At 44.8% G+C, this 18883-nt stretch overlaps 1 protein-coding gene and 1 long non-coding RNA gene across 7 annotated transcripts; one reads left to right on the top strand and one right to left on the bottom strand.

Annotated features, from left to right (window-relative positions):
• Positions 1 to 1652: 1652 nt before the first annotated feature.
• On the bottom strand, positions 1653 to 9690 carry LOC115031140 (uncharacterized). 2 transcript variants are annotated; one of them, XR_015046990.1, is made up of 4 exons: positions 9583 to 9690; positions 8341 to 8453; positions 6352 to 6790; positions 1653 to 1920 (listed from the first exon to the last, which is right to left on the bottom strand). It is a non-coding gene; the product is annotated as an uncharacterized LOC115031140 (long non-coding RNA). The 2 variants fall into 2 exon arrangements; XR_015046989.1 differs by having other exon boundaries at positions 8341 to 8449.
• A 47-nt stretch (positions 9691 to 9737) lies between these two features.
• Positions 9738 to 16213, top strand: Sirt4 (sirtuin 4). Of its 5 annotated transcripts, none has more exons than XM_021162891.3 (5): positions 9738 to 9814; positions 11246 to 11740; positions 14082 to 14376; positions 14763 to 14973; positions 15808 to 16213. In XM_021162891.3, exons 2-5 carry the CDS (start codon positions 11253 to 11255, stop codon positions 15813 to 15815), a joined length of 1002 nt encoding a protein of 333 aa, XP_021018550.1. In that variant the 5' UTR covers positions 9738 to 9814; positions 11246 to 11252; the 3' UTR covers positions 15816 to 16213. The 5 variants fall into 5 exon arrangements, 4 of the variants coding, with proteins under 4 accessions (XP_021018550.1, XP_021018553.1, XP_021018552.1 ...); XM_021162894.3 differs by having other exon boundaries at positions 9778 to 9814; positions 11249 to 11740; XR_015046988.1 differs by lacking the exon at positions 9738 to 9814 and adding an exon at positions 9825 to 9943 and having other exon boundaries at positions 14780 to 14973.
• Positions 16214 to 18883: the final 2670 nt, after the last annotated feature.

Here is an 18883-nt window from a genome sequence, read left to right as displayed (position 1 = left end):
TGAAAACACTGTGAGTGTAAGTGTGTAGAGGTCAGAGGACCACTAGTGGGAGGCAGTTCTCTCCTTCCACCACCTGGGTCCCAGGGATTGAATTCAGGGGAGGCTTACCCACAATCCGTCTCACCAGCCCAGCCCCTGTCTTCAATTGTTCCGGGTATATACAGTAGTGGAGTTGCTGGCTCATATAGGAATTCTAGGTTTAATTCTAAGTGAAGATTTTGTTTGTTTGTTGTTTTGAGACACGATGGTCTCCCTGGCTGACCTGGAATTTGCTCTCTAGACCAGGCTGTCTTAAAACTCACAAAGACCCTCCTGCCTCTGCCTTCCCAGTGTTGAAGATTAAAGGACCCCAAATCAGCTTCAACCCCTTTTGTGGTATAGGAAATTAAATCCAATGTTTGGACACGGAGGGCTTCCTAACCCTTCTTTGAAAAGACTTTAATTCTGAGGAGAGAGGCTAAAAAGGCTTCATTACCCAGCAATGCTGGAGCACATGAAAATGGGAAGTAAATTTCTCTGCTTTGTTTTAACTTTGACAAGTAGAAAGCTGTTCATTCAAACCCTGTGTCTAGCTGGGCGTGGTGGCGCATGCCTTTAATCCCAGCACTCGGGAGGCAGAGGCAGGCGGATTCCTGAGTTCGAGGCCAGCCTGGTCTACAGAGTGAGTTCCAGGACAGCCAGGGCTATACAGAGAAACCCTGTCTCAGAAAAAAAAAAAAAAAAATCAAACCCTGTGTCTGAACTCCTTTTTTTTTTTTTTTTTTTTTTTAGATTTATTTATTTGAGTAGCTGTTCCCAGACACACCAGAAGAGGGCATCGGATCCCATTACAGATGGTTGTGAGCCACCATGTGGTTGCTGGGATTTGAACTCAGGACCTCTGGAAGAGCAGTCAGTGCTCTTAACCGCTGAGCCATCACTTGCCTGAGGAGTAGTTTTCATTTTTATCTTGACCTTTGCTTGGCATTAAAGTTCAAGAGCAGCAGGGCAGTGGTGGCATACGCCTTTCATCCCAGCACTTGGGAGGCAGAGGCAGGTGGATTTCTGAGTTCGAGGCCAGCCTGGTCTACAGAGTGAGTTCCAGGACAGCCAGGGCTACACAGAGAAACCCTGTCTCGAAAAAACCAAAAACAAAAACAAAAACAAAAACAGACCCTGAGTTCAATTTCAAGTCTCTCAGAAAAGATACTAAACAGGACATTGAAAACCAGTGAGATGGGTAGATGGGTAAAGGAGCCTGCTGCCAGCCCTGAGTACAATCCCTGGGTCTCACATAGATGACGAAGAAAAGCACCTCTCGATAGGACCCCTGACTTCTGTGCAGATGCCACACACATCATGCACATGCCCACCCACCATCAGTAAATAAGTGTGTGGTAAAAGTCTACAAAAATACTGATAGTGGCACTCGCCTCCCCTTCGGATTCATTATGAGAAAAAAATTTAAAAGATTTATTTACTTATTTTATGTATATGAGTTCTCTGCGTGTGCAACCTGTGTGCCAGATGGTTGTGAGCCACCATGTGGGTACTGGGAATTGAACTCAGGACCTCTGGAAGGACAGCCAGTGCTCTTAACCGCCGAGCCATCTCTCCAGCCCCTCATTGTTGCGGCCCGCCCGCGGTCCACAACACGAACGGTTCACTGAGAATGGCAGTTCCCTGCAAAGAGAGGAATCTAGACGGGGCGGAAGAAAAGAATGAAGTCAAGACAAAACTCTGATCAAGACTCAATTTAATATTTCCAGACACTCAGTTTATAAAGGAAGGGGGAGGGAACCCAATTTCCCGCCGAGTAACTCAGGGTCCAGTAGCAGGACGAACACGTGTGTGACTCCAGGCAGCAGAGTCAGGTTCCAGCAGTGGGCGTGGCAGGACGAATGAGCCGGTAGCTCCACCCTAGAGCAGGCAGGTTCCAAGCTGGGGGGAAGGGAGACCACATTTCCCCCCATTAGATAACAAAAATAAAAATAAAAAAGGGGTGGCCTGTGGCAGAAAAATTATCTATGTTCAATAGTTCTGCCTAAGTTCCTAGGGCTAAAGAAAAAACCTATTTCCGTGGGATTTCTTAACTATTCTAATGGTAAACTGTATCTGGCTAAGGCTGTAGGCTCTGACTTTATAATGCTAATTAGTGCTGAATAGGTAGCTACTTGTTTGCCTTTTAAGTAGGGCGTTGGAACCCTGGCTGAGTTTAGCTAAACAATTTTAGAATAACACTGAACTGATAATTATCCACAATTTTGGGTGACAGGCAGGGGAAACAGTGAGAAGCGATTAAGACTGGCTGGCTCCTAGTACAAGGCCAATTGGCTTTTTTATTTTTTTTTTTTTTTTGGGTGGGAGGCAGTGAAGGGCCTGCTCTTACAACAGCAAGGTCTCCAATCTCTCTCCCCCCTGTTAATTAAGTTTAAATAGGCAATGCTTAACAGAGGTGATCAAAAGATTTTCTCATCCGTAGATGAGTGGGCCTTAACCTTGACTTGGGTGGACATTTACCTGATTCCTCCCGTGAGTATCGTAACAACTCACATCTGTGGCTCTTGGTATCTTTTGGGGAGGGGAGGCAGAGCCGTAAGTATTTTGGTTTTTATCTGGAGTCAGATACCAACCTTTTTTTAAATCAGGTGTGTCGCACAGGGAACTCAGAAACGGTCAAACTGGACCTTCCCTCCGCAGTGATCTCCTGCGCCAAGCGGTACCCATACCGTATTCATATGAATATGAATCAGTATCGCAATTCTGAGTTATTGCGAGGCCTCTATGTGAGACTTGTCAACCTCAGATTTAGCAAGGCCTAGACAAGAATTACGTCAGTATTAACACCATTAATTTTGGTTAAAATAGGAGTTAAAAGTCTTTTCTCTTCATCTCTGTTATTCCCAGTAGCCTGAGGAACTAAGGACACCTTGCAGTAACAGCAAGGGTGAAAAGCCAGAGGCCAGTTAAGGGACTAAGCCTATATCTATCAAAATAAGAACTAATCTTTGTAAATATATATGAAATTTCTACTTCCCTAGCTCTCTTGGTAAATCTAAATCCTATCTTAGACTGAAAGGCCACATGCTGAGATTAGCAGAACCACCTGTTTGCTCTTAGGGGCGGGGCGGAGAACCGGAGAATGTAGATTGACCTGCTTGAGAGAAGGAAGAATACTAAACAATTAGAGTGTAGTAATGTAAATTTTCTGTTTGGAGAAGTCAAGGTACTTTATTTAGATGCAAATTGTAAAGCTAAAGTTAATCTCAAATTAGAAGTAACTGGGTGCCAGCGGCGTTCTGCTGCAGACTGACCTTTATTGTCAGTTTGCAAAAAGTTTAGGACAAATAAGGTAAAGGCAAGATGAGCCTTTGGTGACCTTGGGGAAAATGCTCTGAATTAACTTTGTTAGGTAATTTAGAATATAGGAATCTCTAATAATTGAACTGAATATTAGACCAGTCTAAGATTGAGTTAGAATGGCTGGTCACACTGAAGAAGAGTGAAAAATCATTATGACTTTATTAAATGACTAATTTTACTAATCTGAATATACAGTCTCTGATGTACTATTGCCATAAAGTTAAAAGGCTAGAAGCTAGTCCAAACTGGAAAAATGACAAGCAAGGATGGATCTAAAACATGAATTTAATCTCTTAGTCCTTTTAATCAGGACACTGAGTTAACTTACCTGTCAGCTCAGCACACGAATTACCAATAAGTTTTTGTAGAGTTCTGTGGAGAGAACCTGTTTTTCCCTTTCCTAATAAGGTAGCTGTTTTAGGATCAATCTATAAGCCAATAAGTAGATCCTTTTAAGATACTAAAAAGCATTTATTAAATTTGACATTTTAATCTCAAATTTTGAAAATAAAGGTATGTTTTAAATAGTGTGCATGGAAATGCACTAAATAGTATATATGGGAATACAATTTCTCTCTTTTGTCTTTTAAGAGGTTAAAGTTTAAAATTTTTACAATATCTAACCTTTTGAATTAATAACTTTTTGGACAAAACATTTTAAATATTTGGCTGTAAAGGGGCAGTGACTAATTGCACTTTCAATTATTTTTCTTAAGGAACGGTTGTAACTAGAAGGCTAGAAAAGTTATTAAGAGTCACACGTGCATAATTTATTTATTTATTAACTAGAAATATGTATAAGCAATTGTAAATTTGAGAATTAGTAGTATCTGAGGGACGAACAATTTTAAGTAATAATGAGCTCAGAGATATAGCATTGACTATCAATATATAAATTAAGGTTTGATTGTTCAGCATTTTAAAACACCATCTACAGCACACAACTAGATTATTTGTGCTGGAATAGGGGCAACTGTGTGTCTTAAGACTCCGCTCCACAGCAGCTAGTTGGGCCCACGTGGGCCAAACGATTGGCTGGGAGGATGAGAAAAATGACTTTACAATAATGTTTTTTCTGGCCAAAGAATTGTCTTGGGCACAACCAATTTTTAATTACCAATTAACAACAATTATAAAAGCTTTCTTTATTTCCTGCAAAACCCCTTGCAGCAAACCAAAACACCAAATAACAAAAGGATACTGTCTCTGAATCTTTTGGGTGAGAGCAAGGATTTAAGGTAAACTTCCCTTGAGAAGCATTAGTTAATAAAATATTTTTCACTTAGGAAACAATATATACTGAAAGATTAAAACTTTTGGCTTCTTGTAAAGAAGCAGAAACAATAAACATTTTTCTTACATAATGTAAAGCTATATTAGCCATACATAGAGGCAAAATTTTCTAGTGATTACCAGTTTACTAGAAGCAAAAATCTTTGAATTTAAGCATTATTTTAAACATCTGAATAGATCTGTAACACTGTTAAAAAGAAATTTTCTTGAACACAGGGAAAAACTTTTTTAGGCATTGTTTGCAAAACAAAAGAAAGGGCCACAAGCCGCTCTGGGACTGCCCAGAGCCCTGTATTGACTCAAAGGTAAAATACTTTTTAATCTGAGCATTAATCTTAAATTTGCAATCAAACTGCAAGCTGCAGTCAATGGAACAATGGCAGATTTAACCATAATTTTTAAGTTTTTGTGCAAGGTTAGGATAATACCTACAACTTTGGGAAAGCAAAACCTATGTTTAAAGCAATTTATCACTGTTAAAATCAATATTAGAAGCATTACTATTATATTACGAAGTTTGGATATCAATTAATACCTATGAATACCTATTAAAGCAAGCTTTAACGCTTTAATAAAGAGGCATTGCTTTGTATCTTATCTTAAATTTTACTATTTAGGATAGGAACCACATTAATCATTATCTAAACTAGAAATATCTTAAGAGACTCAGCCTCTAGGGCTGCCTTAGGCCACGTGTCGGAAGGACTCTAAACTTGAGTTATCAAATTTAACATTAACCATCTGTAGCAATGTAACAATTATTAATTTTAACCAACAACTTATGAGCTGAATGCGAAAACATGCAGAGCACATTTTTAATAAAGAACCAAATGAAGCAGTTAATTTTAGACCAATCAGAGAATATTAATCTTTGTAGCTACAATCATAGAATAAAAAAGCACTTTACTATTGTCAAACACATTAATCATGAACCATTTATCAGATTCGAAACTAAGAGGCTGTGTACTCGCTGCTTTTTCTTAAAACGAACATTTTTTCTAATCAGGGGCCCTCCTGTCACGTGTCTGATTTTTGGCTGAAACACGTGGCAGCTCTCGGCCTTGCAGATAAAGATTTTTATACCATTTTTATTATCCAACATAAAACATAGAACATTCATTCATACAGACTGGACACGAACATACATGAATTGAACACGAGAACAGATTGGTGCACCAGACATAAACAAGACACAAAATGGGGCAGAGTACTCCTGCTATTTGGGACAATTTCCTCCCTCATGATGCAGTTTTTATAACTGGGGCAATCCGCCTGTATTAATTTCCTTTTAATAAACCCTTTCCTTTCTCACACCTAACAATGTAGCTTTTTTCTAGCCACGGCCTACCGCCTGTGCCTAGCTACTCTTAAGCTTCACTGCTGAACCTAAGTGAACCAGCGCTCGGGCTTAACGCTGTCTCAGCTTAGCCCATACCTTCTCCGGTATGAATTTCCTTTATCCTTAAGCAACTCCTGAAAACTAAACACAACGGCCTGATCATGATTTTGAACCCTTCTATCTTCCACCTAAGCAGTTTTTTCTAAAAAAAACTGCGGCACACCGCCTGTCTCCGTATCTAGTTCCGATTTACGAACTGCTGACCCAAGTAGAACCAGTGTTGGGTTAGCACTGCTTCAAACTTGCTTCGTATCCTACTGCATCCCCGCAACACTTTCAAAACTGAAATTTTTTTGGGCTAGCGCTAGCATGTGTACCTGTCCGTTGTTCCGATGCTCCTCCTCCGATACGAAGATTCTTTCCTTTCTTGTGGAGCTCCACACAGCAATCGTTTTTCTTAGCATCTCTCTGCCATTCTTCAGGTCCCTGTTCGGGCGCCAACTGTTGCGGCCCGCCCGCGGTCCACAACACGAACGGTTCACTGAGAATGGCAGTTCCCTGCAAAGAGAGGAATCTAGACGGGGCGGAAGAAAAGAATGAAGTCAAGACAAAACTCTGATCAAGACTCAATTTAATATTTCCAGACACTCAGTTTATAAAGGAAGGGGGAGGGAACCCAATTTCCCGCCGAGTAACTCAGGGTCCAGTAGCAGGACGAACACGTGTGTGACTCCAGGCAGCAGAGTCAGGTTCCAGCAGTGGGCGTGGCAGGACGAATGAGCCGGTAGCTCCACCCTAGAGCAGGCAGGTTCCAAGCTGGGGGGAAGGGAGACCACACCTCATTATGAGAATATTAAAGCCCAAGGCCAATTTTTTTTTTTCAGTTTTCTAAATGAAATGAACATCACCGATAGATCCTTGCCTGGGAGTCAGGGCATGTATGTGCCCAGGTCCCAAAGCCCTCTGTTCTGGAGATCATAGTTTACCTGGGGGGGGGGGGAATGCTACCTTCAGAGAGTGAAGACAGAAGACAGCAGGGAAAACCAGAACTTCCTCCCATAGCTCCCGACTGGGTAAGCAGAGCCACCCAATCAGCTATTGAGTAGGGGAAAGGATGCTGCGGCAGGTAACATGCTAACCACTGAGGCCACTTCACATTCTAAAAAGGACACACCACACCGGTATAGAGTGGCAGATTTTGCTGGCTTCACTTCAGGAGCGGCCAAGATATGAGTAAACAGATTCCCTGGCTTCTCTTCAAACCAATGTCATTAGAACCTGAACCCAGGCACGGCAGCCTGAACAGCTACAAGCTGGCAGCCAGCCTGGGTCCAGAGTGAGTTCTAAGACAGCCTGGGCTGTGGAGTAACACTGTCAAAACAAACAACCATGACAACAAAACCCAAATAATAATAATAATAATAATAATAACCAAAGCAAAACAAAAACCTGGAAGCGAGACCTGGTCATTGTATTGCTTATTTAATAAAAAAAACAAAAACAAAACAAAAAACCCGTAAGAAATGGCGTTGAAGAGCTGAGCACCCCTGTGATTCCGTCACCCAGAAGGAAGGTCATCCTCGGCTACGTGGTGAGTTTGAGGCCAGTCTGGGAGAATGAGACTCTTCCCGAAACAAACAAACAAACAAACAAACAAACAAACAAACCAGAACAAAACATAAAAGAGCTCCTGAAGTCAGGAGAGGGAGTGTATCAGTCTCTATGTATTATTATACATGGCTCTGCTCATAGTTGCTGCCAAAGCGTCCATTTTCAAGTCCGTGGACACATTTCTTCGTAATCCAAATTGGTTGTATGTTGGGGTATGTGTGTATACTGCATATGTGTTGGGGAGTCAGCGGAGGCCAGAGGGGAGTCTTGGGGATCCCCTCATCACTCCCCACTTTATTCTTTCTGAGGCAGAATCTGACAGCATGTCAATAAACTCGGAGCTCCAGTTCTTCCTCCAGACTGGGAGCAAGCAGGTGCCAGCCGCCCGATTTCTCTCTGCTCGCCTTTGTGCTGGGAGGAGAGTTTATGTGGGTACTGGAATCCAGACATAGGTCTTCATGCTTGAGCTGTAATTCTGAGCCTCAGGGCCATCTCCCCAGCACCCATGATCTATTTTGCTGTTTAGAATAAGAACACTGTGTGTGCACGTGGGCCAAAGGTGGAGTTGGTACTCTCCTCCCTCATTCCAGGGATCAAAGTTGGGTTGTCAAGTGGCAAAGCTTCACCTGCCTAGACACCTGGCAGACCCCTATCAATCTTTAACAGAGCAGGAAATTTAATTACTTTGCAGTGGAAGTGGACATGAGCACCTAAGAAGAAAACAAATCAAATCTGCGAACCATGTTGGCACACACCGTTCATCAAAGTTCTAGGAAGGCTGAGGCCGGTGAATCTCCATGAGTTCAAGGCCAAGCGTGGTCTACATAAGGAGTTCCAGGCCAGCCAAGGCTACATAGTGAGAACCTGTCTTAAAACAAACACAAAAACAGAGGGGGCAATTATTTATTATTAAAAGTATCAAAAAAAAAAAAAAAAAAAAAGCCGGGCGTGGTGGCGCACTCCTTTAATCCCAGCACTTGGGAGGCAGAGGCAGGCGTATTTCTGAGTTCGAGGCCAGCCTGGACTACAGAGTGAGTTCCAGGACAGCCAGGGCTATACAGAGAAACCCTGTCTCGAAAAACCAAAAAAAAAAAAAAAAGTGTCAGACTACACAGCGACACCCTGTCTCAGAAAAACAAAAACAAAAATCAAAGAAAGGGTCTTTGGGGTAGGGGTTGGGGGAGCTGAAGAGGTGGCTCACTGGTTAAGAGCGTTGCTTCTCACCAGGTGGCGCACGCCTTTAATCCCAGCACTTGGGAGGCAGAGGCAGGTATATTTCTGAGTTCGAGGCCAGCCTGGTCTACAGAGTGAGTTCCAGGAAAGCAGGGCTATACAGAGAAACCCTGTCTCGAAAAAAACAAAACAAACAAACAAACAACAGCATTGCTACTCTTGCAGGGGGACTCAGATTCCATCCCTAGCACCCACAGGGCAGTTCACAACAGGCTGTCACTCAAGTTCCAGGGGATCTGACGCCCTTTTATGGCCGTCAGGAGCTCCTGTATGCACGAAGGCAAAACACACACATTATTATTATTTTTTTAATCTATTTTAAAAAGCGTCTTGGGTGGAGAAATGCCCGCTAGTGTGAATTCAGGGCTACCCAGGGCTGGGCTAACGCGCTGACACCGAGCTATAGCCCCAGTGCTCTTACAGTATTATTTTGAGACCGAGGTCTCACTAAGTCACCCAGGCTGGCCTTGAAACTCGTGATTCTTCCGCCTAAGCCTATCGAGTGTCAGAGATTATTGTCCTGTGCTACCAGTGAAAGAGTTTAAGAGAGCGAATTCCTAAATTAGGACTACTTGGATCCTCTTTCGCACGCAGGACATGGGAAATATTAACCACTTCTTTGGTGGCACAAGCCTCTAATTCGAGCACTTGGGAGGTGGAGCCAGGAGGATCAGGGATTTGGAGTCAGACAAGGCTCAAGGCTATGTCAGACCCTCTCTCAGCAAACAGCACAAGCCACAAACAAACAAACAAACTACAAGAACCTCAAAAGGCAATTATTGCCCCAGGCGTCAGCAGCACATCCGGAACCTTAACTGAGCTGAGCAGGAAAGACAGCGGGAAATCCGTGTAGGAGCGCCCTAGAATCTTGGTGTGGGAGACACGTAGGATTCTGGGACTTGTAGTTTTCTTCCAATTAGATCGGCTTCGCGGACTACATTTCCCAAGATGCACACGTAACAAGCCAGTCCCACTGTTGGGTGAGAATTGGGGAAGGTAAGTGTTCTGATCCGGCTGAAGGTTCCCTGCTGAGCATTCTTACGAGGGATTCCATCTGTCCTTTTTGTTCTCGAGGGGACACGGAGGATTTATCCCGGCAAAACCCGACTGTTTAGCGGTTCACAGGTAGCTGGGGGATGTCATGGAGAAAGCAGGGTCCTGAGCTCTTCTTGGGTAGGAAGCCAAGCTTAAATATGTGTGCCTGTCACTCGATAGTTCCCGCATTATATCAAAGACTGTGTCAAAGGCTTGTCTTTACAACCAGAAAACCAGACACAGGCAAGTGTGTGCGCCTTGATTTTTCTGTGTCCAAGTAGCAGAATTTACAATGCAGGGTAAGCAGACAGAGTGATTGCTTAGCGTCCGTCCCAGAGGCCCTGGATTTGGTACCGAGAACCGTGTAGAAAAAAAACAAAACAAAACAAAACTGACATACTAAAATTCAAATATCTTTTGGAGAAATGAGATAATTCGGTTTAGTTGTATTCCTTGGCCTGGGCTACAGGGAATTCTGTCTCAAATAATAATAATAATAATAATAATAATAATAATAATAATAATAATAATAATAGATTTAAACCAAGTAGAGTTATAGAACAAATAGTCCCATGAGATAATATTAACAAAAATATAAATATTACTAAAACATGTTTATATTAGTAGCAGGTGAAAAATAATGGGCTATTAAAAGTCTGGTTTTTAGGGCTGGAGAGATGGCTCAGTGGTTAAGAGCACCCCTTGCTCTTCCAAAGGTCCTGAGGTCAACTCTCAGCGACCACACGGTGTCTCACAACCATCTCTGATGAGTTCTGATGCCCTCTTCTGGGATGTAGGTGTACGTGCAGGTTGACCATTCATATACATAAAATAAGTAAACTTTTTTTAAAAGTTTGTTTTAAAAAATATTTGGGGCTGGTGAGATGGCTCAGTGGGTAAGAGCACCCGACTGCTCTTCCAAAGGTCCAGAGTTCAAATCCCAGCAACCACATGGTGGCTAACAACCATCCGTAATGAGATCTGGCGCCCTCTTCTGGAGTGTCTGAAGACAGCTACAGTGTACTTACATATAATAAATAAATAAATCTTTAAAAAAAATATTTGATTGTTTAAAATTAAATTTTATTTTATGTGTTTGGGTATTTTACCTGCACGTGTATTTGCACACCCCTTTGTTCCCCGGCGCTTGCAGAGCGCAGACGAGGGCCTGAAACTGGAGTTAAAGATAGTTGTAAGTCCCCATTGTAGGATCTGAGAATTGAAGGGCTTCCGGAAGAACCTTCCTCCTTTCTGTTTCCCCAGGGCTACAATCGCAGGCCGGGGCCACAGTGGCAAAATTTTCATAGTCGAATAGTATTCCCGTGTCTATCAATTGATGGGTTAACTTGACTTGTAAAACCCTGCTTCTCTCATGGATTTCTTTCTCTCCAGAAGAAGAATGAGTGGATTGACTTTCAGGCCGACAAAGGGCCGTTGGATCACCCACCTCAGCCGGCCGCGTTCTTGTGGACCCTCGGGGTTATTTGTACCGCCCAGCCCTCCTTTGGACCCTGAAAAGATCAAAGAGTTACAGCGCTTCATTAGCCTTTCCAAGAAACTCCTCGTGATGACAGGCGCGGGAATCTCCACCGAGTCCGGGATCCCAGACTACAGGTCAGAAAAGGTGGGACTTTACGCCCGCACTGACCGGAGACCCATCCAGCACATTGATTTCGTCCGCAGTGCTCCGGTCCGCCAGCGGTACTGGGCCCGAAACTTTGTGGGCTGGCCTCAATTCTCCTCTCACCAACCCAACCCAGCACACTGGGCTCTGAGCAACTGGGAGAAACTGGGGAAGCTGCACTGGTTGGTGACCCAGAACGTGGACGCTTTGCACTCCAAAGCAGGGAATCAGCGGCTGACGGAGCTCCATGGATGCATGCACAGGTGCAGAAGTCTGTGGGGTTTGGCCCTAAGAAGACGTGTGGTCCCCCAGGTGAACGGCCCCTGGCTGTCTGGCCCAGGGTTATCTTAAGATCGAGAGCAAGCAAAGGCTCCCCGAGCAAGTTGTTCACTTTGGAGTTAGGCCCAGTGAACTGAGGAGAGGAAGTAGGGACGGAAGCAGGGGAGGGAGCAAGCCAGGAGAGGAGGCTTTCTGGCTGGCTCGGGTGCAGTGGTCACATGGGCAAAGCTCTGGGCTCAGTCTCCCAGCACTAGGAAAAATAACGTGAGTGGGGTTGCGTCCTGCGGTGGCTCTAACCCATCTAGAATGGACTTCAGAGTTATTTCAGAAAGGGCCATTGTGAGGATGATGGGTAGTGTTGTTAACTCTGAGTTTGGGTTGAAAAAAAAGAAAGATTTCACCAAAAGAAAGCTTTCTTCTTCTTCTTCTTCTTCTTCTTCTTCTTCTTCTTCTTCTTCTTCTTCTTCTTCTTCTTCTTCTTCTTCTTCTTCTTCTTCTTCTTCTTCTTCTTCCTCTTCCTCTTCTTCTTCTTCTTCTTCTTCTTCTTCTTCTTCTTCTTCTTCTTCTTCTTCTTCTTCTTCTTCTTCTTTTTCTTCTTCTTCTTCTTCTTCTTTTTCTTCTTCTTCTTCTTCTTCTTCTTCTTCTTCTTCTTCTTCTTCTTCTTCTTCTTCTTCTTCCTCTTCTTCCTTTTTCCTCCTCCCCCCCCTCCTCCTCTTCTTCTCTTCTTCTTCCTCTTCTTTTTCTTCTTCTCACCAAAAGAAAGCTGTTATTGTCTTCTTCTCTTCTTCCTCCTCCTCTTCTTGTTTGTTTGTTTGTTTGTTTTTGTGACAGAGTGTCTCTGTGTAGCCCCAGATATCCTGGAACTCACTCTGTAGACCAGGCTGGCCTTGAACTCAGAGAGTTACTCCTTCCTCTGCCTCCTGAGCACTGGTATTAAGGTGTGTGCCACCACTACACTTGGCCCCCACTTTTTGAGACAGGATGTCTTATATCCCTGGCTGCCTTGGAACTTGCTATGTGGCTAAGGATGATCGTGACTTTGTATTTGTGTATATTCTGGTATGTGAGCACATGTGGGGACCAGAGGTGGAAATGTCTTCCTTAGTTGTCTCCACCAGTTGACGGGCTGGCAAGTCCTAGGTATCCTCCTGTCTCTGCTCCCTGGAGTTGAGGCAATAGGCCTTTCCTTTTGCATGGGTGTTGGGGTCTGAACTCAGGTTCTCATGTGTGCACAGCAAGCACTTTTCCAAGTGAGCCATCTTCTTTACATTTCTCTTTTTTTCTCTTTTCTTTTTTCTTTCTATCTTTTTTTTTTTTCTTCTTCTTCAAGACAGGGTTTCTATGTAGCCCTGGCTGTCCTGGAACTCACTCTGTAGACCAGGATGGCCTGGAACTCAGAAATCCCCCTTCCTCTGCCTTCCAAGGGCTGGGATAAAAAGTGTGTGCCACCACTGCCCAGCTTCTTTAAATTTCTTAATTTCTGACCCTCCTGCCTCCACCTCCTGACTACTGGGGTTACAAGTGTGGGGCACCCACCTTCCTTAGGGGGTGCCGGGGATCCAACCCAGGGCTTTGTGCATACTAGGTAAAAAACGCTACCAATCTAATGGCATCCCCACCCTTCAAAAGGTGTCTTTAAATGAACTGGTAGTGACAGTTATTATAATGGACAGAGCAAGTGTGGAGGGGCACGGGGTTGTGTACTAAGGAAATGAGGGTAGAGTCTATGTTGATGCATTAAGGACAAAAACATTCGAATGGAGTCTAGAACAGTGGCTCTCAACCTTAACACAGCAGCCCTCTAATACATCACATTGTGGTGACCCTTGGCCGTAAAGTTATTTTTGTGACTACTTCATAACTATAACTTTCCTAATGATATGAATCCTAATGTAACTATCTGTGTTTTTTTTATTTTTATTATTTATTTTATGTATGAATACACTGGAGCTGTCTTTAAGACACACCAGAAGAGGGCATCAGATCCCATTAAAGATGGTTGGGAGCCACCATGTGGTTGCTGGGAATTGAACCCAGGACCTCTGGAAGAGCAGTTAGTGCTCTTACCGGCTGAGCCATCTCGCCAGCCCACGAGCTGCGTTTTTCCGATGGACCTAGGCGACTCAGGGACTCAGGACCTGTGGACTCACAGGTTGAGAACCTTGCAAACGGGAGAAAGGAGAACACTTGAATGTCCTAAAATGGGGCGGGGGTTGGAAAAGAAAATGACTGTTTTGGGGGAGGGGGACTAAAAATAGTCGGACTGCTCTGGCAGCTCTGCGTCTCCCAGGAATTATATTCAGCAGATTTCATATTTGTCTTTAGAGTCCTGTGCCTGAACTGTGGGGAGCAGACTGCCCGCAGGGTGCTGCAGGAACGCTTCCAAGCCCTGAACCCCAGCTGGAGCGCCGAGGCGCAGGGCGTGGCTCCCGACGGCGACGTGTTCCTCACTGAGGAGCAGGTCCGGAGCTTTCAGGTCCCGTGCTGTGATCGATGCGGCGGCCCTCTGAAACCGGACGTCGTTTTCTTTGGGGACACGGTGAACCCAGACAAGGTTGACTTTGTGCACCGGCGTGTGAAAGAGGCGGACTCCCTACTGGTGGTGGGATCATCCCTGCAGGTACCTGACTGTCAGGGTGGCAGTTGCCTTTGCCCATCCTACAGGCTGAGAACTAGAAGTTCCCTCGTAATTGGGTCTCACTTCGGGAGTGTGTGCGTGTGCACGCATGCGTACATGTTGAACTATAACCGGCAAGGTCCTTTTATTTATTTTATTTTATTTATGTGAGCACACTGTAGCTGTTTGCAGACACACCGGAAGAAGGCATCAGATTCCATTAGAGATGGAACTCAGGACCTCTGGAAGAGCATTCAGTGCTCTTAACCATTGAGCCAGCCAGCCCCCACCTCAGCTCCTTTTTATCCTTTCTGTTTGTTTCCGTTTCTGAGGCTGCGGGTGGGTTCTTTCCCGGGATCTAGAGCGATCACTGTGATTTGCCTGGGCAGGTGTACTCTGGTTACAGGTTCATCCTCACCGCCCGGGAGCAAAAGCTCCCAATAGCCATTCTGAATATCGGCCCCACCCGGTCTGACGATTTGGCTTGCCTGAAGCTGGATTCCCGCTGTGGAGAGTTGCTGCCCTTAATAGACCCGCAGAGACAGCACTCTGATGTTCAAAGGCTGGAAATGGACTTTCCTCTGAGTCCCGCTGCTCAAGGTAAAGAGAAAACCCTCTCAGGTAAAGGGGTCTAGCCAGGTGGAGCATGGCTCTCCCTTGTAAATCCCTCAGAGGCTGATGAAAGCAGTTGGCCTGGAGCTCAAGGCCAGTAGATCTGGCCATAGGCAACTGACACCTTAACTTCAAACAACAAAACAAAAGCCAGGTGACAGATTCCACTTCCTGTTACACAGAGTAGTCAGGGGCCAGACAAGAGAGACAATTCTAGACTTCTTTTTTTTTTTTTTTTTTTGGTTTTTTTTCGAGACAGGGTTTCTCTGTATAGCCCTGGCTGTCCTGGAACTCACTTTGTAGACCAGGCTGGCCTCGAACTCAGAAATCCGCCTGCCTCTGCCTCCCAAGTGAATTTTAGACTTCTTAAGATAAGACTATTTTTAGTTAAAACGAGCTTTACAAACAAACAAACAAACCAACAAAAAAACCAAAACAAACAAAAAAAAAACAGTAGATAGTTTTATTTTGGGAGGGTGTGTCAAGACAGAACACCAGAAGAGGGCATCAGGTTGTGAGCCACCATGTAGTTGCTGGGAATTGAACTCAGGACCTCTGGAAGAGCCACCACTGAGCCATTTCTCTAGCCTGGCCACCTGGTTTTTAATGGAAAGGTGGATGGACTTTTCTTTTCTTTTCTTTTTTCTTTCTTTTTTTTTTCCCTTCGAGATAGGGTTTCTCTGTATAGTCCTGGCTGTCCTGGAACTCACTCTGTAGACCAGGCTGGCCTCGAACTCAGAAATCCCCCTGCCTCGTGGATGTTTCTTTTACCCCATTTCCAGCTTATTTATCTTGGCATTAACTTGTTTCATTTCTTTTCAGATCCCTAAGGATCCCCCCACCCCACCCGTTGCCCCTCCAACTCTGCATCCTATAGAGGTGGCAAAGCCACGTCTAGAGGCCAGGCACCCTCCTGTTTACAGAAATGAGAGCTGCCCCCTAAGGAAAGACTTTTCCAAAGAAGTAGCTGCTCTTGATGGAGTAGCTGTGTCGCCTTCTGGTAACCAGGAAGAAGGATCAGGCAGAAGTCAGTAAACCACAACCGTCTGTGAGGGGCAACGTGGGGATAGATCTCACTCATTCAGGGCATTTATAATTCATTCATAATTCCAAATGGATGTGTCTGACTGAAGCACTTTGATATTTCTGATGACAGGAGCAATGGCTAACACAGCTTTTTAAAAAAATTATTAGCCAAATAATAAATTATTTTTAATAGCATAACAAATGTGTGGACTGTGAACTTACACATATCTTTTAAGCAGCTAAGAAGAAAGCAGGCTTTATGCTCCCGTGTCATAGGGATTTCTCCTTGATGTTAGCTGGCTGAAGATGACGCCTACCTTGAACCTGGTTTCTAGAGAGAACGGCTAATTCCTGTGGGCTCCTCAGCTGACTTTTTTTTATTACAGCCCTCACTGGAAAGAATCAGTGTACCCCAAAACAGGAGGCACAGGGGAGGCACACTCTACTTCAGAAAGACTCGTGCCTGAGATGAGGGTAGGGGACTCACGCTTACCCTGCTCCAGCCTCGGCAGCAATCTCAGCTCTTGAGTGGCCAAATGAACGTGTTGGGAACTGTACTCTGAGAGAGTAGGCAGGGCTCTTAACTGCTGAGCCATCTCTCCAGCCTGCCTTTGCCTCCTGGGATTAAAGGCATGCACTACCACATCCAACCTTTTTTTTTTTTTAGGTCTGTTTATATGCATTTTAGTATATAGGTACTTTGTCTGTACATGTGAAGACCAGAAGAGAGTATCAGATCTCATTGTAGATGGTGAGCTGTCATGTGGTGCTGGGAATTGAACTCAGGACCTCTGAAAGAGCAGCCAATGAATGCTCTCCACCACTGAGCCATCTCTCCAGGCCCTTCGTTTTCTTTTTATGTACTTTAGTTAAAAACAAATCACAGCCAGGTGGTGGCAGTGCAGACCTTTAATCCCAGCACTCAGGAGGCAGAGGCACAGGAGGATCTCCGAGTTCGAGGCCAGCCTGGTCTACAGAGTGAGTTTCAGGATAGCCAGGGCTACACAGAGAGATCCTGTCTCAAAAAACAAACAAAACAAAACCAAGTCACAAACATTAAAGAGCCAAGACAAACTAAGACCCATCCTTAGGAAAATATTTAACATCATTTATCACACACTTAGGAAGTATATTATGACCCTATCTCCTCACATCCCAGCCCCACAAGTCCATGAGATATATAATATATATATATTAAATATGTTATATATATAATAATAGACACTATTATTTCTTTTGAAAGATGACATTACTCGAGGGCAGGTGTCTCTCTGTGTGTAGCTTACTGTTAACAGCCTTCCTAGCATGTGTGGAGCCGTAAGTTCAATCAACAGCATCCAAAAAAAAAAAAAAAAAAAAAAGAAAGAAAGAAAAAAGAAGAGAAAGAAAGAAAAAACGTAAAAACGTGAAAAGCAAGTATCCTAGCTTGCTTTGTGCTGCTGTGCTAAACACCATGACCAAAAGCAACATGGGGAGAAAGGGTTTATTTCATCTTATAGATTACAACCCATCACTGAGGGAAACCCGGAGAGGAGCTTGAAGCAGAAGCGTCCCAAGTGCTGGGATTAAAGGTTGTGCTCCACCACCGGCAGGCTGGAGGAATGCTTTCTTATGCAGCCCACACCCACCTACCTAGGGATGACACCGCCCACAGTGGGCTGGACCCTCCATCTATCAAGAAAATGCTCTGCAGACATGCCTACAGGACAATACAACAGGGTCAGTCCTTCCGAGGTTTTCCTTTCCCAGATGTGTGTCAAACGGGCTCAACAGTTAAGAGCACTTTCGCTCTTCCAGAGGACCAGGGTTCAATTCTCTGAACCCACACAGTGGCTGGTGAACAACGCCTCCTGGTCCAGAGCCCTCTCGCCTTTGCCTGTGCTGTCAGGCATCTGTCACGCAGCCCACTAGCACTACAGCACCTACTTTCTCCCATTTCTCATCCTTACCAGGATAGGAACCATGTGGGGCTTCATGTTCAAACTTCTACCCCTTCCAGCCGGATTCTGGACAGCAATTACGAGCTACTACCGGGGTCACCGGTCACAGCACCTGCGCAGGTGGCCGTAGCAGCACCTGCGGCCGCCCTGGCCTGACCTTTGGGAAGGGAGGGGTGGATAACTAAAGTGAGAGAGACAGAGACAGAGAGAGAGAGAGAGAGAGGAAGGGGGAGGGGAGGGGAAATCAAGAACCACGTGTCCTCACAGCAGCCAATCAGACACCTGACTCCGAAATCCGTTGACTAGGGAACCAGAGATTAACCAGGTTGTGCGCACAGGACAGGGACAGAAATTAACCAGGCTGTGCACAGGTCTAGACGATCTGGTGTTTTGTTTGTCAGGCTGGCTTCTAATTCACTCTGTAGCTAAGGGGACCCGAAGCTCCTGATTCTCCTGCCCCCACCTTCTGGGTGCTGGGTACACTACAGGCGTGCGCCCATGCCCAGTTTTATTAGCAATTGGGAGTCGAAACCAGGGCATCTTGCATCCTAGGCCAGCACACTGTCACCTGAGCTGTGTTCTCCGTTCTCTTTTGTTTCAATCACGTGAAAGAACAATGGGAACAAACGCCTAACCGCCTATTTTTCTGCCATACACTAAGCTTCCAGCTTCTTTCCACTGGGTCTTTACAGTTCTTTGAGGGTTAGGGTTGCTACTCCGAGCCTCGACGCTCGGCAGGGGTTTCGAAAGAACCCTGGGAGCCAGAGATTCAAAGGTGGCTAAGCTGCCTCACTCTGCCTTCTTAGGGTTCACAAGCTCGGGAGACTTCAGAAGATTGAGGTTCTAAGCTTAGCCTGTCACCTGGAAACGAGTGACTGGGTTACATAGTGAGTTCCAGGAATACACGGTAAAACCCTGTCTCAAAAAAATTA

The sequence above is a fragment of the Mus caroli genome, unplaced genomic scaffold (genome assembly GCF_978045245.1).
Source record: "Mus caroli unplaced genomic scaffold, Mus_caroli_1 scaffold_4, whole genome shotgun sequence".
NCBI lineage: Eukaryota > Metazoa > Chordata > Mammalia > Rodentia > Muridae > Mus > Mus caroli.
Note: the sequence above shows the minus strand (reverse complement) of the source record. Positions and strands in the feature narration are given on the sequence as shown.